This window comes from Lissotriton vulgaris, chromosome 7 (genome assembly GCF_964263255.1).
Source record: "Lissotriton vulgaris chromosome 7, aLisVul1.2, whole genome shotgun sequence".
Lineage (NCBI taxonomy): Eukaryota > Metazoa > Chordata > Amphibia > Caudata > Salamandridae > Lissotriton > Lissotriton vulgaris.
The window spans coordinates 1,673,638,473-1,673,655,476 of NC_141695.1; the positions used below are offsets into that span (position 1 = coordinate 1,673,638,473).

The following is a 17,004-nucleotide window of genomic DNA, read 5'->3' on the forward strand; positions in this document are numbered from 1 at the left end:
CTAGAGCTCAAGTGTTTTAGAGTGTGTAGTGAGATGGCAAACACTGCAATTTGAGCAGGGAAAATGGCCAACCACTTTTGGTAGGCCCCATGAATCAGTGGCTGATCTTACTGTGTCAGGGGTAGCAGGTTTTGGTCGTGTATGGACCAACGCATCTCTTAAGCTGCGCGCTTTCTTAAAGGAGAAAAGGGGTTTTTCCCAAGTTTTGTTTGTTTACTGATTATAACCGGGGAATAAGAGTGTTGCTTAACTCTCCCTACCTCTCCTCCTGTTGAAGCATATGGCTTAAAAGTGCAATCTGTGGCCCACAGGGGGCAAACAGAGTGCTGCATAATGGCACTATCCTTGTCATGAATGGACTGGCCTATTTAACAGCCAGGCTCTCGAGTTCTGGGTCAGTTGAATTGTGTCTAGCAATTAACCTTAACGATTTAGCCCCATAAACTCACCTAAACTGAGCAACTGCATCCAACCTAGGCGGTATCAGGTCATCCACTTCAGGTAGGAGATGGCAGAGTTGGATATAAGGAAGTATTCTTATAAGTGGTTTATTTTGTATAGAGCAACTGCTAGAAACCATTGAAATCCCGCTTCGAGCAAGAGGGTAACATCTCACTGAGTGCCCAGACTGTGCACACTTTTAGAAGCCAGAGATGGGAGGTCCATGCCAGATGGTCAAGTGAATGTGGTCTAGTTGTTGAGGTCACATTCGTGATAAGGACCTCATCCTTTGAAGGATTCAACTTCACTGAAGTTGAAACCATGATTTACCAAGAGGTGATGGTCAGGCAGTCTTTTATGTTGGCTTGTCAAATATTCCCTCCAATGACTCCTGCAGACTTTCACAAACCAAACATTAGCTGTGTATCTTTGTTGTACATTTAGAAGCAAGCGCCTACCCGCTGCAGCACTTTGGTTAGAAGTTGGATGTAGATGATGAATAAAAGGGGAAATCACATGGTTCCCTGTGGTATTCCAAAGCTAATCATTTTTGGTGCAGAGCTGAACAAGGGAAGCCTAATTGACTGACGTTTCACTCAAATAGTATTACATCCATTCTGAGACTGATCCTTTAATTACCAACTTCTGGTAATATGGAGAGAGGGATGGTGTTATTGATGGGGAGCAAGCCAGCTAGCAGATCTACTATTGAACAGATTAGACCTACTGTTGGACAGCTAGATGGGTACAAGGTTTCTATGGAGGAGTGCCGTGGTGGGTTTGGCAAAGCATGATGGAGTTTAAACAGGGATTACTGCCTCCAAACACAAGAGTATAACTATATAAGTGACTCAAGAAGCTTACTATGAAATGGCAAACGTGAGTCTAGAACCTGACCCTATGCTTATGTGTATGAAGACTGCAAAGGTTTGTGGACCACCTACATGAAGAAGCTAGAGTTTGGCTGAACTGTCCCTATGCTAATGTCTCTGAAACTTCTCAAATTTCTAGTAAATCAGAAGGGAAACACATGCCATGAACCAACTATCCAAAGCAGCCTCATGCAACCAAAAGCAGCTCTCGAGGGACTTGGCTAAAGGCATACTACGACGCATGAACGTATAACCTGACCCTATGCTAATCATTCTTGGTCCACTCTGAAACAAAAAAGCAGAGTTTGCCTTGAGCCAACTTTACAAAGAGATGCAATGTGCCGCAAGTCTGTAAAAGCACCTCAAAGAAGGCATTGGCTAAAGGAAATCTACACTGCATGCTGATGTCCCTGGTCATTTACGAGAAGTAAAGAGAATGTGCCTATAACCTCACCCTATACTAATCATTCTTGGCCCAAAACATTACATTCCTCATTGTTAACTGTAGGTATTCTACATTTAGTTTGAAAACTTTTTGTTAAAAAAGATATAGTATAATTTAATTTAGTGTAAAGATATATTTAAAAGAAGCTGCTTTAATGTTTACAACTTTGACTGGGCCACAACTCTGACTTTGGACATTACCTTCTATTTGAATTTGTTCAAGGGGACAGATTAATTATTCTGACACCAGTAGGAGCCAAACACATTTGTACTTTAAAGGCAGGTTTTGATATTGCTAAATTGTCGTTCTGTTCAAAGTTGGAATTTCAAAGTTTTTCCAAACTAAATGTTTTCTTACGGATTCATCCTGCATGAAAAGTTTCAAATAAAGTATTAGACCTAAAACTTAATATCATCTCTTTACATTAAACCTCTCTCCATTTGACTTCGAAATCCTAGGTTTGAACATTCAAGTAGCCGGGCGGAAATTGAAACCCGCACTTAGCATTTGTACCACAAGACTAGTGTTAAGATAACAGTCTTTATTATTGTATTACATGTTTTTAAAGGTACATTCTTTCTGGACATTTAAAGGCAGCTTGCATGTGTCACGCATGGCCCAGCAGAAGATCAGAGGCCCTCTCCCGCCAGTGCCTCCCTTGTGCCTTGAGGCCCGCGTCATTGCTGCAGTGTGACGTCGTGTGGTGAGGCTCTTCGTGGGCGCCATGTTTAAAAGACATTTGTTCCACTGGTGCAAATTATACTCCATAAGCACTTTGTATGTGGTTAGAGAATCCTGACTGGGCTGAAGATGGAACTTCTAGGGAGGCAGTTTTTGTATTGTTTTGATCGTCCCCCAGAAAGCCTCAGGCCCTGCTCCTCCAAACTGCTCTTCCTGGTCCTGACCTGTGCAAGTGGGGCACAGTATACTGTACATAACTGACCTGGAGACAGATGCACATACAACCAAGCAGTGCTTAATTTGTAAAAAAAAAGGTAGGTGTCGGGCCCAACTTACACAAGTGTGACAATTTGAACTATTCCAGGTCATCTTGAGTGATCAGGCTAGAATAGGTGTACTAGTTCATTATGGTTTTTAAGTATATGGAAGTGTGAAACAGTTTTCTGGCCTTAAAAAAAGACAGACAGCTCCCCATGTGAAAGGCGGTCATAATTAAGTGCTGATGTTTGGAAATAGATGCTGGTGCTGAGCACCTGCAAACACAGGCACAAATTAAGCACTGCAACCAAGACTATGAAGTGAAACGGTTAAACTCTGGTAATATAGTGTATCTGTTAACGTATCTCGACACAGGAATGGACATTGATGTGGCAGTGTCTTGTGATGTGCTCTCTACTTCCTACTCCGCTTGTCAGTGCTCACTGAATTCAAGGAGTGAGTTATTATTGGTGTGTATCGCACACAATGTTTTCATGCTAAGTGCTTAGGAGAAAGTGCCAGATTGGTAACGCTGAGGCTAGAAATGTTCTTAGATTTCTTTCAAATGAACCAAATGCCAGCTACTCGCATTGTTCACAGCGATCAGCTTTTCCGATTGCCTCCCCTTTCACATTTCTCACACTGCCCACCACTGACCTCTCCTCACACTTTTTATCAGAGCCAGCTCTGCACACTGCTCAAAGTGCAGCTCCTTGTCCTGCCCCTGAAGCCAGCTTCTCACAGTATCCATAATGCCTACTCCTAAGGCTCCACAACAGTGCCAGTCCACCACACCGCTCGCAAGTGACAGCATCTCATACATTCCACCAAATCTGCAAAGGCAGGAAGTGACGCTGCTCAGGCTGTATGTGGCTGGTGATTGGCTTCTTACAGACTGATTGCCAGGAACCATGACGTGTCAAGCCTCCTTATCTGATTAGGCTTTGTTGTCTAAGTTATGTCCGCTTAATCTGTCTACTTCACTACCTGAATCTTGTGGTCAGTGGACTAAGGCATCCATGGCAGGGATCTCTGTTTGACCTCTTGGTCAAAGATCTGAATGACAGTGGGTCCACTCAGCCTTACATTCTACTAGCTCGATAAAATGCGTACCCTTCGGTAACAATACACATCTATACCTTAGAATCCTTACTTAAAGGTTTGCAGACCAGGATTAGACCCCTAATCACGGACTGTGCTTTTTGTAACAAATTGTGCTCTCTTTATTTTATTTTGAAGATCTAGCCCTCCTTCGCTATTGTCCAGAATAAGCGCCCATCACCATAGCACCCGCATCTGGGCAGAAAAGATATCGCCTATGTGGGACAGAAGATGTGGCATTGCCACAATAGCTGCCGATTTTGTATTTGGGGAATCAGGCTCGCATCCCGGCCTCAGCTCAATTTACTGTGATTCTGGTCAAATCACTTAATCTCTCTGTGCCTAAAAAATGTGTGACATATTCTGGTGCTCATGTGAAGCGCTCTTCTGCCCTCGAGCCAGATTTGCACTATAAAAATCACATAAAACAGGCGCTAAATCCTTCACGTTAGAAAGATGTGCCAGACACAGGAGCACACGGGTGCTCCTTCTCCCCTCCGAGGGTCCGAGATCACAGATCCTTTGGCTGCCTTTGGTAGATCTGTTTATACTCGGTGCTGGAGGGGGGCACGCAATCTCTTCAGGCCTGTTTACTCTGGCAGATCCACAGTGAGTGAACACCTACATTTTCAATGCCACCTTCCCTGCTCCTAACAAGGGCAGAAGATGCTCCTTGGCCTCCACGGATAGACCCTGCTAGGATGCTATATCTCAATAAAATGCAGGGCTAATTTACTGGTTTAAACTTTAACAGGTTTAAAACTTCACCCTTGTTGTGCTTTGAGTTGAACCCAGTGGTGATGCGGCGGAAACCTCTATAACACCAGTTCCATTTGCCTATTATTGGAGAGAATTTACGGTGCCCAAAATGGTGCTTTCAGGCTCCTAGCAGTCAAAGCTCTAGATTTTCAACAGGTTTAGGAACAGCCCCCCCCCCCCCCCCTCCCCCCAACCTCCATTTTAATGCAGATGATGAACACCCGTAACCTTGAAACTGGCCTCGAATATTAGACACCGTTTGTGAAGTCATTTGTACAACATTAAAGTTGGTAAAAAAAGATACACCGTGAACACCATTGTTCTGCTTGCTTTTTGAGTGTAGTAGGTTGAAAGGTTCTGTTTGTGCTATTGCTGTGGCTATTTAATAAGTACTTCGTGCTTTCAAGGACACCACTGACTACCTCGTAGTTCTGACACTCCGTGGCTAAATATTAATGGTCTGCTGAGGATCTGTAGATCCGTGAAATGTTACAAAAACCGGCACCGTTTCTATCTACAGGGAGTTCTTGCTCATAAAGCCTACTTCTATCGAAAGTGTTGAATTGAGGCCCCCCGTGTGTTCCTTTTAGCTTTAGAATTCTGAAAACCCGGAAGTAGCCCGAGCATCCGTTTCACTCCAGCGCCATCTTGAGGCGCTCCTCGAGGCATTGCGGTATCCCTGTGATGATTCTTGGCTGCAGCTGCGACAGCAGGAACACGAGAATGTGCCGTGGATTGTCTGAAGGTGTCAACACGGGCAACAGTTCAAGTGGAAACCGCCGCTTACGGTTCTTCAAGGCCAAGATGCCAGCAGGCCGCAGCGAATGACGTCACAGCTACCCACAATGCACCGAGGAACTCGCCAAGACGGTTCCAAGTGCGAACTTTACAGAGTTTCTGCCTTTCACAATTTTAAAGCAATAAGGCTACTACAGAAATGTTTAAAATAAAAACAACATACATGGTAGCTCATATCAACAAGGATGAGTCCTGTTCAAGAGACGCAGGCTTTCTGTAGACAAGATATGTCCCCTTGAGTGCAGGTGAGCTGAACAGTTGTGTGGGGGCGTTAGGACCTTGGATGGCTGTTTGGGTTGGTTTCTGCCACCTGGATGACTTCGTTCTCCACTAAGACCTGCCCCCCCTCGCCGTTGAGTTGTCTCATTCGCAGGTTAATGGACCCGTAGGTCTTTATGGGTCCTCTAGAGGCAGTGAAGGTCCTTCTCCTGTACAGCTCCCCTTTGCAGATGGATACCATTAGCATCATGGACAGGAGCATGCCCCCCAAGGTCAGGAGACCCAGTCCTGCGATGATGCACTTGTCCAGATGGGAGCCCAGGCGAGCGTAGTAAAGTTCCAGCCTCTCCATCTCCCTGGCACTCACAGTATCAGGGTTCACACGCGCTTCCCTGGGGATGGTGTAGGCAATCACCACCAGGACAATCCCACTCACCAGAAAGATCAGAGCACATATGAAGCCGTAGTCCACAGGGTGACCCGGAGGATCGGCCCCGCGCCCATCCTCGGACCTTGGGGACAAGTCTTCTCTAGGGAGCCTGCTGGCCGCAGGGCGGCCCCTGGCTTCATGTCCCCCTGCAGAGCTGCTTGGTGGGACATGTGCAGTCTCTTCCTGGCTCCTGAAGCTGGTCTCCTGCTCATCTGCATTGAAGGAGGCGTTATCAAAGCCGGCCCTGGAACCAGCTGTCGGTGCCGAAGACCTCTCCTCGATTTCAGGAGGAGACTTCTTGGTGGGCCCCTGTGCCCTTCCAAGGGGTTTCAGTTCCAGGGGGTGTGAAGACGCCATTGAAGGACTGCGCTCCTCCTCTTCATCACTGGATCACAAGGCCAAGTCAACATTAGCGGGAGCCCTGAAAGTGAGAACAGGACAGGAATGGGCAAAAGAAGAGCAGAGAAGGGGATACAGTGAGAAAGGGGTGCATTGGAGAAAAAAAGACTTGGATGGTGTGAGAAGCGTGAGGGAGGCAAAGGAATGGGAAGAATTCTGAGGAGTCGTTGTTGGAGAGAAAGAAAACAGGAAGTGAAAGGTAAGTGGTAATGAAGTTGGGAAGGAGAAAGAAAAGAAAAATGTAATCAATGGCAAAGCAGCAAAACATGTTAGATAATAGAAGTAAATCATTAATCAGATAAAATGCCTCTTCACAGCGTCTTTCTCCTCAGAGTCTATATCTCTGTACCATCCTCGTCTCAAATCCCATCTTTTCCGCATCCCTATCTCAGAGCCCACCTATTCAGTCTCCCCAGTCTCTGGGCTCACCTCTTCGGAGTCCCTATCTCAGAGCTGGTCACCCATGAGCCTCTATTTGGGAGCCTGTTCCCTAAGAGTCCCTATCCAAGAGCCAGTCTGCTTGGTGTGCCAGTCACAAAACCCATCTCTTTCGAAGACCCAACTAAGAGCCCATCTACTTTGTTTCGCCATCTCAGAATATGTGCTCCTTGAACCCCTATCTGAATGCCTGCCCTCTCAGAGTCCCTATCTTAGAGCCGTTCTTCTCCCTCTTCCACTTTCAGAGTCCTTCTTCTCTATCTTTCACTTTCAGAGCCCATCTCCTCAGTAATCCACTTTAAGAGCCCTTCTCAGTCTTCCACTTTCAGAGCCCATCTTCTCAGTCTTCCACTTTCAGAGCCCTTCTCAGTCTTCCACTTTCAGAGCCCTTCTCAGTCTTCCACTTTCAGAGCCCTTCTTCTCAGTCTTCCACTTTCAGAGCCCTTCTTTTCAGTCTTCCACTTTAAGAGCCCTTCTCAGTCTTCCACTTTCAGAGCCCTTCTTAGTCTTCCACTTTCAGAGCCCTTCTCAGTCTTCCACTTTCAGAGCCCATCTTCTCTGTCTTCCACTTTAACCCCCTCCCATGCTCATGACGAGCTCAGCTCGTCATGAGCCACGTTTGCTGTGTGCTCATGACGAGCTGAACTCGTCAAAACGGCTCCAACGCTCGCATGTGGGGCTAATTCCCCTGCTGTGTGAGCGTTCCACGGAATCGGGTGTGGCCGTTACGAACTCAGCTCGTTATGAGCACATTGCCACCGTGACTCATGACGAGCTGAGCTCGTCACGAGCACCGGGGCGCTGTGCGCGCCCCCCGCCCCCCAACACCACGGGGGAATGACCCACGCGGCCAAGGGGTTAAGAGCTCTTCTCAGTCTTCCACTTTCAGAGCCCTACCCAGTCTTTCACTTTCAGAGCCCTTCTTCTTAGTCTTCCACTTTCAGAGCCCTTCCTCTATGTTTCGCCATCTCAGAATCTCTGCTCTTGAGCCACTATCTGAATGCCTTCTCCCTCAGAGCCCCATATCTCAGAGCCCTTCTTTTGTCTTCCACTTTCAGAGCCCTTCTCAGTCTTCCACTTTCAGAGCCCTTTTCAGTCTTCCACTTTCAGAGCCCTTCTTCTCAGTCTTCCACTTTCAGATCCCTTCTTCTCTGTCTTCTACTTTCAGAGCCCATCGTCTCAGGCTTCCCCTTTAAGAGCCCTTTTCAGTCTTCCACTTTCAGAGCCCTTCTTCTCAGTCTTCCACTTTCAGAGCCCTTCTTCTCTGTTTTCTACTTTCAGAGCCCATCTTCTCAGGATTCCACTTTCAGAGCCCATCTTCTCTGTCTTCCACTTTAAGAGCCCTTCTCAGCCTTCCACTTTAAGAGCCCTTCTCAGTCTTCCACTTTCAGAACCCTTCTCAGGCTTCCACTTTCAGAGCCCATCTTCTCAGTCTTCCACTTTCAGAGCCCTTCTCAGTCTTCCACTTTCAGAGCCCTTCTCAGTCTTCCACTTTCAGAGCCCATCTTCTCAGTCTTCCACTTTCAGAGCCCTTCTCAGTCTTGCACTTTCAGAGCCCATATTCTCAGTCTTCCACTTTAATAGCCCTTCTGAGTCTTCCACTTTAAGAGCCCTTCTCAGTCTTCCACTTTCAGAGCCCTTCTCAGTCTTCCGCTTTCAGAGCCCATCTTCTCAGTCTTCCACTTTAAGAGCCCTTCTCAGTCTTCCACTTTAAGAGCCCTTCTCAGTCTTCCACTTTCAGAGCCCATCTTCTCAGTCTTCCACTTTCAGAGCCCATCTTGTCAGTCTTCCACTTTAAGAGCCCTTCCTATTCTTCCACTTTCAGAGCCCTTCTCAATATTCCACTTTCAGAGCCCATCTTCTCAGTCTTTCACTTTCAGAGCCCATCTTCTCAGTCTTCCACTTTCAGAGCCCATATTCTCAGTCTTCCACTTTAAGAGCCCATCTTCTCAGTCTTCCACTTTCAGAGCCCATCTTCTCAATCTTCCACTTTCAGAGCCCATCTTCTAAGTCTTCCACTTTCAGAGCCCATCTTCTCAGTCTTCCACTTTAAGAGCCCTTCTCAGTCTTCCACTTTAAGAGCCCTTCTCAGTCTTCCACTTTAAGAGCCCTTCCCATTCTTCCACTTTCAGAGCCCTTGTCAGTCTTCCACTTTCAGAGCCCATCTTCTCAGTCTTCCACTTTAAGAGCCCTTGTCAGTCTTCCACTTTAAGAGCCCTTCTTCTCAGTCTTCCACTTTAAGAGCCAATCTCAGTCTTCCACTTTAAGAGCCCTTCCCAGTCTTCCACTTTCAGAGCCCTTCTTCTCAGTCTTCCAGTTTCAGAGCCCTTCCTCTCTGTTTCCCCATTTCAGAATCTCTGCTCTTTGAGCCCCTATCTGAATGCCTGCTCCCTCGCAGCTCCCATCTCAGAGCCCATCTCTTTAGTCTACCGGCCCCAGACCCGTCTCCTCTAGGTCCCTATCTCAGACCCCATTATCTCATAGCCTCTATCTGAGAACCTGCCCCATCAGAGTCCCTACATCACCCGTCTATTCTGTCTTCCAGTCTCAGAGTCCATCTCCTTCAAGTCTCTACCTTAGAGTTTGTCGCATCAAACTCCATGTTTGAGACCCTTTCGTCTTAGAGTCCCTCTTCTTTTTAAGAAACAACACAATTGGGACAATCCTTAAGTTCTGGGTCGTCAAATGCGCTGGGCACTTTCACCGAGGGGGGCACCTATTTAAACATTGCATCTGTTGTGCTTCTTGTGCTTTGTGGGGTAGGGTGCTGTCTGGTCTTTCACCTCCTTCTTTCGTCCCATCTGCGTTGGGGCTTTACATTATGCAGAAAGTGGACATTTGTCTGATTTCCTGCTAACTATAGACAACCTGGTCTGTTTTTACTCATTTACTTGTGCCCACAGTAGGCCTGGGCTCCATTAGGGAAGGAATCTTTTCACTGCCCGTAAGATACTAATTTGCATTTGGTTGTACAAGATGGCTGCCTCCTTGAGCGAATGAATTATACATTTTTATATAATAACTTTATGGATTACACCATCTCTTGGCATTGTGATGGACCCCTTGAATGTGGGCTCCTCACCCTCGATGCCGCACCTGCCTCACCAGACACAATAAAGGCACACTGTGGCCAGTGAAGCCCCGCCACATCAAATTCACCACGCCCATGCACACTGAAATAAACGCCATTACGTCGAGGCAAATCCACATCCCATAATTGACATTGTTAGGATATTTGGTAAGGAAAGACAAAGGGATAGTGTAAGGGCTCGAAAGGTTTAGGGGAAGGTTCTGGTTGGACTTCACAACAGAGTTCGGGTTAGGCTGGCGGGTAAAGTTACAGTTATGTGTGTAGAGTAGGTGTAACTAGTAGCCCTAGTCTTTAGGTACGGATAAGTGAAGACATCTTTTTAATGAATAAGCGCCCACCTCTTAGCAGCAGAAGAGAGTGCACCCAAAACGAGACCCAAGTACCATCCACCAAGTATCAACAAACCCAAACTCTCCCCTTTCCAGTTTGACCCTTTCACGATTGGCTTCTTAAGGTACAAAGAATTCAGCCTCTGAAATAATAATGTTACATCCCCCAATAAATGTATTTTCTAGTATGTAGTTGGGTACAGGTTCAGGGACAGCTCCTCGATTAGAGAGGAGGAGGGTTGCCTCACTAACTTAAATGCCCCCAGAGATGTCAAATAAAATGGTAACAAAGTTATTTTATTACCATATTATTTCTCCTTAACCTGTCCCAAACCGAGTGTCAGGATGGGGCAGGGCCTGCTGAGTGGCAGCAGCAGGGAGGAGTGGTGGGCTGCCTGTGCACTAGTTTAAAGTGCGCATGTCTTTTTGGCCGCTGTCCTGCGACGGCCAGCCTGACATGGCACTTTAAACCTCTCAACCCAGCTGTCTAACCCAGCTGGGTTGAGAGCAAGCACAGGCCTCCAATGTACAGGGGAGTGTTGAGAGAGGCTGCTTCCTCCAATCCTGGTACTTCTCTCATGCTGGTTAACAGCATGAGAGTAGCGCTAGGATTGGTTAAGGGAGTTGGCTGAGGGCCGCGCTGGAGTCTCCACGAGAGAAGAGGACTAGAGCGAGGAGGACATGTTGTCTGCTGCATTGAGGTAAGTGGCTTTTTATTTGATCATATACCACGTGTGATTGCACCCACCCACCACCCATTTGCCTGCCCCACCACTCTCTGGGGTTTTCAGCTGCCACTGTACAGGTGCTTTCAGTCAGGTATGGTGAGGTGGCTGTCGCATTTCACTTAGGATTTTTACATGCAAACACAAACAAAAACACAAACACTGTCTCTATCTCCTTAAGCCCCTTAAGCCCCCTCCTGCTAAGTTAGGTAATGCTAGAGAGATTCTAGTCCTTCCTTTGTCCTCCTGTCACTAAGAGTGCTCTGCTTCTCAAATAATGTATTTTACCATGATATGCCTGTGTGATTGTTGGGAAATTTGAAGTAACCCTTCTGGCAAAAATCTTACTTGCCAAGCTAAGCCCCTGGACACCATTCCTTATTCAACAACCCTCTGCCAGAATAATTCCACTAGTACCCGATCAGGAGGGTTACTACAATTTAGCAAAACGTTACCGTGGCTATCATAAACTACTGGAATACTCCATTCTTAATTTGGACTGTGAAGCAAGGCAGAGACTAACCTATGTATGAGACACACTTGAGAAATCATTACAAGCTAGAATGTTAAGGAGCGCTCAAAGAAGCCTTAATGTTGCGAGATATCTCACTGTGATGAAAAACCCAAAGTCCAGACAAATGACCGACTGAGGGACCATACACTAAAAATAGGGACTTGGCAACACAGATCAAATCACAAATCCTGAAACTATAGAATTATGCCAGTGTGCATAGGGGGAAACTTAAACTGAAAGAGACCTTCTTCCATCAGTGCCGTGGTTACAGACACTCAAGACATAACATCTACTTTGTCACATTTTGCAAAGAAAAATAATTATTCACTGGTGAAACTGAAGGAGAAATCCCTGCCACATCCTGCCTGAAATAGCAGGAAGTGGAAGAATGAGCACTACTGCATGTCGCCCAAAAACACACACGCAGGCCATAAAACATGGACTACAAAACAGCCTGGAAACTGGACCGGGTACTACTGTGATATTACATGGAACTTAGGTGATTACTATGGCAGCCCTTGTCGAACACCTCATGCTGTGAAGTATCTGCAGTCAGCAGCCGCACCAGGATCACAATGAGCACCAGGACACTACAGGAACACCTCACATGCTAAAGGTAGGCAGAATAACTGGATGAGAATCCAATGAAAATAGAATATCACGCGGGATCAGTGTGGAAACTCTAATTTCTTTTTTTCCAGGGGCAACCTCGTACTCGCCCAGTGTTCCCCAAAACCAAAAGAACAAGGGCATGTCCAATTGGTACTTCAAGGTGAGGGAACATCGGACCCATATTCTGTCTGTTCAAAGTTGCTGTCTCCTCAGAACCCATGTATCTTCGCAGTATCTGTCTATTCAGAGCCCCTGTCTCTTCACATCTCTTTCTCTTCAGAGTAGTCTATTCGGGGGGCCCCTGTCTCTTCGGAGCCCCTGTCTCTTCGGAGTATCTGTCTATTCAGGAGGACCCTGCTGTCTCCTCACATCTCTTTCTCTTCAGAGTAGTCTATTCGGGGGAGCCCCTGTCTCTTCGGAGCCCCTGTCTCTTCGGAGTATCTGTCTATTCAGGAGGACCCTGCTGTCTCCTCACATCTCTTTCTCTTCAGAGTAGTCTATTCGGGGGGGCCCCTGTCTCTTCGGAGCCCCTGTCTCTTCGGAGTATCTGTCTATTCAGGAGGACCCTGCTGTCTCTTCACATCTCTTTCTCTTCAGAGTAGTCTATTCGGGGGGGCCCCTGTCTCTTCGGAGCCCCTGTCTCTTCGGAGTATCTGTCTATTCAGGAGGACCCTGCTGTCTCCTCACATCTCTTTCTCTTCAGAGTAGTCTATTCGGGGGGGCCCCTGTCTCTTCGGAGCCCCTGTCTCTTCGGAGTATCTGTCTATTCAGAAGGAACTGAAGGACTGGGTTCTTTGGACCCAGCGGTGCCAGGGCACAACACCTGAAACCTTCGTGGGTAACCTGCTCCGGCGTACAAATCACAGAGACACGGGACACTTCCTTCGGCGTCAAAGAGTCAAGGTTTATTTACTGCAGGGAACACAGAAGTCACAAGAAGTACATCGAGTGTAGTTCGGGGAGACTGCTTCAAATTGTATCTGTGGATCGCTCCTTTTATACAGTTTCTACCCATAGGATAACATGATACACAATAGTTTACAACCTGGTTCCCACAAGTCGCTCTCAGAGGGGTCGCTTAGATCACTTTGAAACACACAAGATCCGGAACATAAGTGCGGAAACATTTGGCGGTTCCCAACTGTAAAAACCCATCTTCCCACCATTAGCAAATTCCAATCAGCAGTAAAGTAGATCGAAATAGGAACGAAGACAGGTGCAGAGGAAGACGGAGACAGTGGGGAGATCGGAAAGGGTGTAAAAGGGGAGTGTCGAGAAGCACGAGATACAGGCATCAAAGGGACGTGCCTAATGAGATGCACAACTGAGACAATAAGCCCGTGCGGCAAGATGAGCCTCGAGCGGCGCCATCTGCCTTACAGTAGCATCCCCCTCGTCATAAAGACACTTTCAAAGAACATGTGTCTTCCGCAAATATCTTGGGAGTCCCAGGGTCGCGAAGCGGACAACGTCCGTTCGCTGGCTACTTGAGGGCAAGAGACAAAATGGATGCCGTATCTAAGATGGAACCCGTGGGTACAGATGACAAACCCACATAACAAACGAACGGTTTAAGTTAGCACAGCGAAACTGCGCACACTTGCTAAACTCGTCATTTGCGGTTCATAGATACTAGACTCGACCATATTCGTGTGAGTCGAAAACACCACTTACAATTGTCACGGAACCTCAGACGCTCCTTTTGCCCTCATGTAGGCAAGCACTAGTCGGAATCATACTCGATATTCATCAGACCATCAAGATGTCGTTGTAGCATAGCTCTGTCCAACCGAGTCCCCTTGGTAACAGATGGTTGTCTCATACACGTTGTAGCACAGAGGCCACATAAGGCAGGACCACACTGCACACAAAGGCAACACGTGAACAGGAACACTACCACAACCCCGATGATCGTCAGAATCTTCCAACCCCAAGTCGACACCAGGCCCCAAAACCAACCAAGTAGCGTCCAATCCCCTACATCCACGTGTATGGATTCGGAGATCTTGTGCAACTTCGAGATGGCTTGATAGACAGTAGGAGCATTATCTGGAATGAAAATGCAACAGCTCGAATGGATCACTTTACATACCCCACCGCGATCTGCTAAGACAACATCTAAAACCATACGGTTTTGTAATGTCATAAGTCTCTCCGCCTGAAGTTCTGTGGTGATATTACCAAGGGCACTGGCAGTAATGTTAGCTGTCGATTCTACCACTCGAGTCAAATGTCTCAGGTTCCTACTATTAACCATAGGTCCCCAAAACGGGAGGAAACCCTTGAAAAAGTCTCCTGCCTCTTGACCGGCAGTATCCTCTTCACTAATTACGCCTCGTACAACTCTAGTCTTATGATAATCGGCATCTACAGTAAACGTCGAAGGCAACAGATTTGCAACAAAACATGAGCCCATGAAGTCTGCGGGCAACCATGTGTATGCACGATCATGACAGATGAAGTACGTACCCTTGGCAGCCAGAAGCACAGGGATCGGGGACATTGACAGAACGTAACTTTCAGTGCAAGCACTTACTCCAAGTGAGGCTTGCGAGCCACGACCCACAAGACAAAGATTACCAGTGTGGGGTACGACCCATATTGGAGACGAGCTTTTAAGCTGCTTTTCATTAGTGAACGTACTATATTCCCCTCTATTCGGTGCCCTATAGGCTTGTACCTCTGCCTTAGGGATGAGATAAGCATCATAGATCTCATCTTCCAAATCCTGTATTATCATCGATACCACCCACTGCCATGAGGTAGGACCCGGTTTGGGGGAACGTTCTGGAGAGGGGTGGAAACCTAGTGCGCTTCGAAGCATTGTTTGGTATGCTCGAGCTGACCCTTGGGAACTATACGGTAACACCAGATATGGAATTCCCTTACCCGTAGTATGTGGCATCAACCCACACACCCAACAATTAGTAGTGTTAACCACTAACTGATGCTGATGGAGGAGCTGGATAAAGGAATTGTTGCGGAATTCTACACGTCTAGCCTGTTCGTGTTCTGGTAACATATGAAAGGAATGAGGAGAAGCAGTAGAAGTAATGTTAGGGTAAGGAGTAGGAGTAGGGGTAGGAAGTAAGAAGTAAGACATAGTGTAATACACCCCACCCGCCAAAAATGCGGAAGCAGTTAAAAACAATACAAACAATTGGGATACAAAACATTTCGTACGACTAAGTTTCTGCAGCTTGACTCTATATGCCTGAGCTCCTTCCAAATCATTCAGCTTCAAAAATGCCATTTCCCTACGACCGTCCGCAACGTTTCTTGACGCACTTCGTTCTGTGCAGCAATAGTCAATTCCCAGGAGTTCCTAGGAACCGACGGCCTTTAACCTAGCGTCAAGACCTACTGTCCAGAAGGAGGTACGCGCGCGGCCCTACGGCCCTCAATACACAATATGTATTTATTTAGCACAATAATTCAGCTGTGGAAGGAAAAAGATACAAGGAAGAAGCTTGATATATATATATATACAAAACAATTTTCAATGATACGAATGTTCAAAGTTGATCATGGGAAACGAAGATATTGCAGTTATCAATTTCAGCAAAGCAAGCAAAATTTTTATTTGTCCTTAGTGTGAGATCGCAAAGAATATCGATGTTTCCCGGGACGTGTCTGCACGTCGAACAAAGGATCTGTCGAAGAGACAGCGTCCTGCTGATCAGTTCGTTGGTCTGGTCTTGAGTCTCTTGCTGACAATGTTCCAACAATGGCTTTCTGCTGCACTGAGTGTTCACCAACAAGTTGTGCGTCACTGAAAGGTACAAACGCCGGCAATGTCGCTGCTTCTGTTGACGCAATGCCTTTCCTCACCCACGGGTCTGCCGGCAAAGGAATAGGGACTCGCTTACAATGGGTAGCATGTACCCAGTTCTTCCGTCCCTCAAGACGAACGGCAGTCCTCGTGGCCAAAAGCACCTGGTGAGGTCCAACAAAGCGGGGGTCCAGATTCTTCTTGCGCGAAAAATTTCGGGTGACAACCCAATCACCAGGCTGGAGCTGGTGGCCTGGACCCTCCGTCTGCGTCGGCAAGGCGTCGTAAACCTGTTGATGAATTAACCTCAGTTTAGCAGTCAAGTCATGTAAGTAGTCAATCAACATCGGGTACTCAAGATCAACGAATATACCTGGCCTAGGAACCCCCCACACATTCGCAGGACGGCCGAACACTATTTCATAGGGACTAAGCCCTATTCGGGAGTGTACAGTCGCCCTAGTTGACAGTAATGCTAGAGGCAAAGCGTCAGGCCACGAAAGTCCAGTCGTAGCCTGGATCTTCGCTAATTTTAGTTTAAGGGTGCCATTGTACCCTTCAACCAATCCAGCTGACTGGGGATGATTGGCGCTATGGAATTTCTGATTAATTCCAAGGCCCTTACACACACTCTTCATCACACTTCCAACAAACTCACTTCCGTTATCTGACCACACGACTCTAGGCATTCCATACCGAGGAAAGTATTCCTTCAGTAGGATTTTCGCAGTAGACAAAGCAGTATTATCTTTGAGGGGATAGGCCTCGATCCATCGGGAGAATGCGCAAACCACAACCAAAACGTATTTCAGGTTATTGCATCGCTCCATATGGATGAAGTCCAATTGGATCACCTCAAAGGGATACGAAGGAGGAGCAAAACTGCCAGGGGGAGTTGGGGTTCCTTTGCCAGGATTGTACATTATACACACCATACAATTCTTCACCAAACGTTCAGCACACTTAGTAATTCCATCATTCTTCCACACATCAGCCAACAACTTGCAAATACCTTTCGCGCTAATATGTGCTAACCCATGTGCCATTTGCACAACGGCCAGTACATACGCATCAGGCAACATCCATCTTTTCTGATCTGACAAATCAATCCAGCAACCAT

The 17,004-nt window shown here is 46.9% G+C and overlaps 1 protein-coding gene across 2 annotated transcripts in view; it reads right to left on the minus strand.

The window, feature by feature from the left end:
- Positions 1-4,780: 4,780 nt before the first annotated feature.
- TMEM74B (transmembrane protein 74B) overlaps positions 4,781-17,004 on the minus strand; it is a 41,159-nt gene continuing 28,935 nt past the window's right edge. The window contains exon 2 of one of the 2 annotated variants that reach the window (XM_086929054.1): positions 4,781-6,425. In XM_086929054.1, the coding sequence (XP_086785180.1) occupies positions 5,627-6,361 (735 nt within the window). In that variant the 5' untranslated portion in view covers positions 6,362-6,425 and the 3' untranslated portion in view covers positions 4,781-5,626. Of the gene's footprint in view, positions 6,560-17,004 lie in introns of both variants that reach the window. The other variant, XM_086929053.1, reaches the window with a different exon arrangement.